Source organism: Eimeria necatrix, genomic scaffold (assembly GCF_000499385.1).
Source record: "Eimeria necatrix Houghton genomic scaffold, Enh_scaff1258, whole genome shotgun sequence".
Lineage (NCBI taxonomy): Eukaryota > Apicomplexa > Conoidasida > Eucoccidiorida > Eimeriidae > Eimeria > Eimeria necatrix.
Genome location: NW_013654892.1, coordinates 303 through 3,463, shown reverse-complemented (window position 1 = coordinate 3,463; position 3,161 = coordinate 303). Strand labels below are relative to the sequence as shown.

General features: G+C 38.5%; 1 protein-coding gene across 1 annotated transcript; it reads left to right on the top strand.

Annotated features, from left to right (window-relative positions):
* Nucleotides 1–2,426: 2,426 nt before the first annotated feature.
* ENH_00008740 (hypothetical protein, conserved) lies at nt 2,427–2,903 on the top strand (the record flags this gene model as incomplete). The annotated part of the gene is made up of 1 exon (XM_013584148.1): nt 2,427–2,903. The coding sequence occupies one exon, from the start codon at nt 2,427–2,429 to the stop codon at nt 2,901–2,903; it is 477 nt and encodes a 158-aa protein (XP_013439602.1).
* Between the last annotated feature and the right edge of the window lie 258 nt (nt 2,904–3,161).

Here is a 3,161-nt window from a genome sequence, read left to right as displayed (position 1 = left end):
CGGAGGAACTTTTGGGCGCGGGAATTTCTGAAGCGAAAAAGAATCAGTGGAGGACTTGTAAATAAAAATTAAATAAATAAATAAATAAATAAATAAATAAATAAATAAATAAAAACTAAATCGTAAATAAATAAATAATATTTTATTGAAAATAAATGCAAAGAAGGAGTCTGCTGCGTTTGGCGTTTTTGGGGGGTCCGATGTGTTGCTGAACGCCAAGGGTTTAGGGTTTAGGGTTTGGGGTTTAGGGTTTAGGGTTTGGGGGTTTCAAGAAGAAGAATAAATGACCGAATAAATCATAATAAATAAATTAAAAAACAAATAAAAATCAAATTGAGTTTTATTTGTTTTAATTAATTGCTGATTGTTTTCTTTTTCTAAATCTTTTTTAATTCCTTTTTTTGGCAGTTCTAAAAGCTTGTTTATTTTATTGTTTTCTTCTCCTCACTCTTATTTACATGTTTGTCTTTATTTATTTATTTATTTTTGTATTTATTTATTTATTCATTTGTTTATATTTATTTTGACTGATTTTCCTTTTATTATTTCTTCTATTTGTTTTTATTTGCCTTTTTAAAATGCAATTTATTATGCAATTTATTCACTCTTTCTCATTTTTTGTTTCCAACAATTTGCTTTTTTGCATCTTATTTTTTTATTATTTCCATTTATTTATTTATTACATTTATTTGTTTGTTTGCATGTGTTATTTATCTATTTTTTATTTTTTTAGTATTTATTTATTATTTATTTACTTATAAATTCATTCATTATTTATTTATTATTTATTCATTATTTATTTGTTTATTTTTTTTTATTTTGTTTTTTTAGACTTGCAGTTGTGGATGGACGGATCTAATGGCGGCCTCAGCATTTCTTTCCAAGGAGTTGACGACTAGCAGCAGCAGCAGCAGCAGCAGCAGCAGCAGCATCGGCAGCAGCAGCAGCAGCAGCAGTGGGGGCTAGCATCAGCTGCTGCGGTGACAGCAGCAGCAGCAGCAGCAGCAGCGGCAACGACCCAAGCAGCAGCAGAATTTATAGCTGCTGCTGTTACGCGAGCTGTTCCTGCAGAAGCAGCAGCAGCAGCTGCTGCTGCTGCTGCTGCTGCTGCTTTTGCTGCTGCTGCTCTTGCTGCTCCAGCAGCAGCAACAACAGCAAATTGCCTGCAGATCTATTTTTTCGTTTTGCACACATCTCTTTCCCTCTTGTCCATACACACCAATCATTTCTTTCCGAATTAATTTTATTTATTTATTTATTTCAATTTTATTTATTATTTAACTTTTATTTATTTATTTATTTATTTATTTATTTACATTTTTTTATTTACTGCGGATTTATTTGTTTCCTGAAAACTCCTTTGTGTGCGGAGGGCAAGAGCTGAGAAGTTAGCAAATAAAGGAATGAGCAGAAAAGCAATTAAATAATAAAATAAATAAATAAATAAATAAATAAATAAATAAATAAATAAATAAATAAATAAATAAATAAATGAGCAAAGGCCAAAAAATGGTAAAGAGGCACACTATGGCGGCGAAGCGGCGGGCGAGGGCAGCGGCTGAAAGGCCGCGGAGAGAAGCAAAAAGAGATTTAAATGCGAAATAAAAAAGAGAAATGAATTTGAAATGAAATGAAGATAAAAAATAAATCAAAAAAAGAAGAAAAACGCGGAAATTAAGGAGTTTGCAGAAGCCTCGCCGCTGCGCCGCAGACTTGAGCCAGCGCTTGTCTTCGTCGCTTTTTCGCTTTTTTTGGCCGTTTTTTCCCCTAATTCTCCACTTATTTATTCCCTTGTTTTATTTTTATTCTTTTATTTATTTATTTGCGCAATTTCGCGCGCAAATTCGCCTTTTCGCGGCCTTTGTATCGAGCTTGCTTCCTCGGCTTTCTTCTTCTGTGCTGTCCAGACACCCCGGCGCCCGCTCGCTGCAGCTGCCGCTTTCCAATTATTTCTTCTCGCTTTCCATTTTTATTTATTTCATTTCAATTAAAAGTATAAATAATCAAAGACCGGCGAATTACAAACAATTTGCTGCAGCAGCAGCAGCAGCAGCAAAAGCAGCAACGCCGACACAAGCAGCAGCAGCAGCAGCAGCAGCAGCAGCAGCAGCAGCTGCTACTGCTGTTGTTTACGGGATTTTGTGTGCGCCATATAAAATAAATAATAAAAAGAGTTGAATTAAATAAGTACTTTACTTTTCTTTTGTTTGCTGCTGCAGCGCAGCAAGAGCCTTCTCTGCCGGCACGGCAGCGCCTTGTCTGCTGCTGCTGCTGCTGCTGCTGCTGCTGCTGCTGCTGTGGCTTCTTCAGCAGCAAGATGAATAGACAATAATGAACTAAACTAATATCTAAAAAGCAAAAAAAGAAAACTTTCTAATTAAACAAAATAGTCTTTATAGTAACTCTTTCCCCGGCTCTTTCTGCTGATGCTGCAGCAGCAACTAAGCAGCAAATTGCTGCTGCAGCAGAGCCTTCTGGGCTCTTGCTGGTGGTCGCCCCGAGCGGCGCGGCTGCCAGCAGCAGCAGCAGCAGCGGGAGCCACAGCAGCAGCAGCAGCAGCAGCAGCAGCAGCAGCAGGAACCCTGCGGCGGCGCTCTTGCGGCGCAGCTAGCCCGCGTCCGCTGCTGCTGCTGCAGCAGCCGCAGCAGCAGCAGCAGCAGCGGCGCTGCAGCAGCTCCAAGCCCACCCACAGCAGCAGCGCCGCCGGCACCGGCCCCAGCAGCAGCAGCAGCAGCAGCAGCAGCAGCAGCAGCAGCAGCAGCAGCAGCATTGCTTCGTGGCATGTTATTCAAGAAATCGAAAAGAGCAGCAGCAAACCAATTCGGCCCATGACCCTCAAAAGACTTTTGCGGCTGCAAAACCAAAGCGCTGAAGACAGAGTCAAAACGTCAGTTTTAATTTAATTTAATTTAATTTATTTTGAATTAATTAATTTAATTAAATTAATTTAATTTAATTAATTTAATTAATTTAATTCACTTGATTCATTTTATTCATTTTATTTTATTTCATTTTATTTTGTTTTATTTTGTTTTCTTTTGTTTTGGCTTTTTATTTCTGCTTCATTCGCTGTGCTTGTTTCTCCGGACCTTCCCCCCAAACCCTAAACCCTAAACCCTAAACCCTAAACCCTAAACCCTAAACCCTAAGCCCTCTCCCGA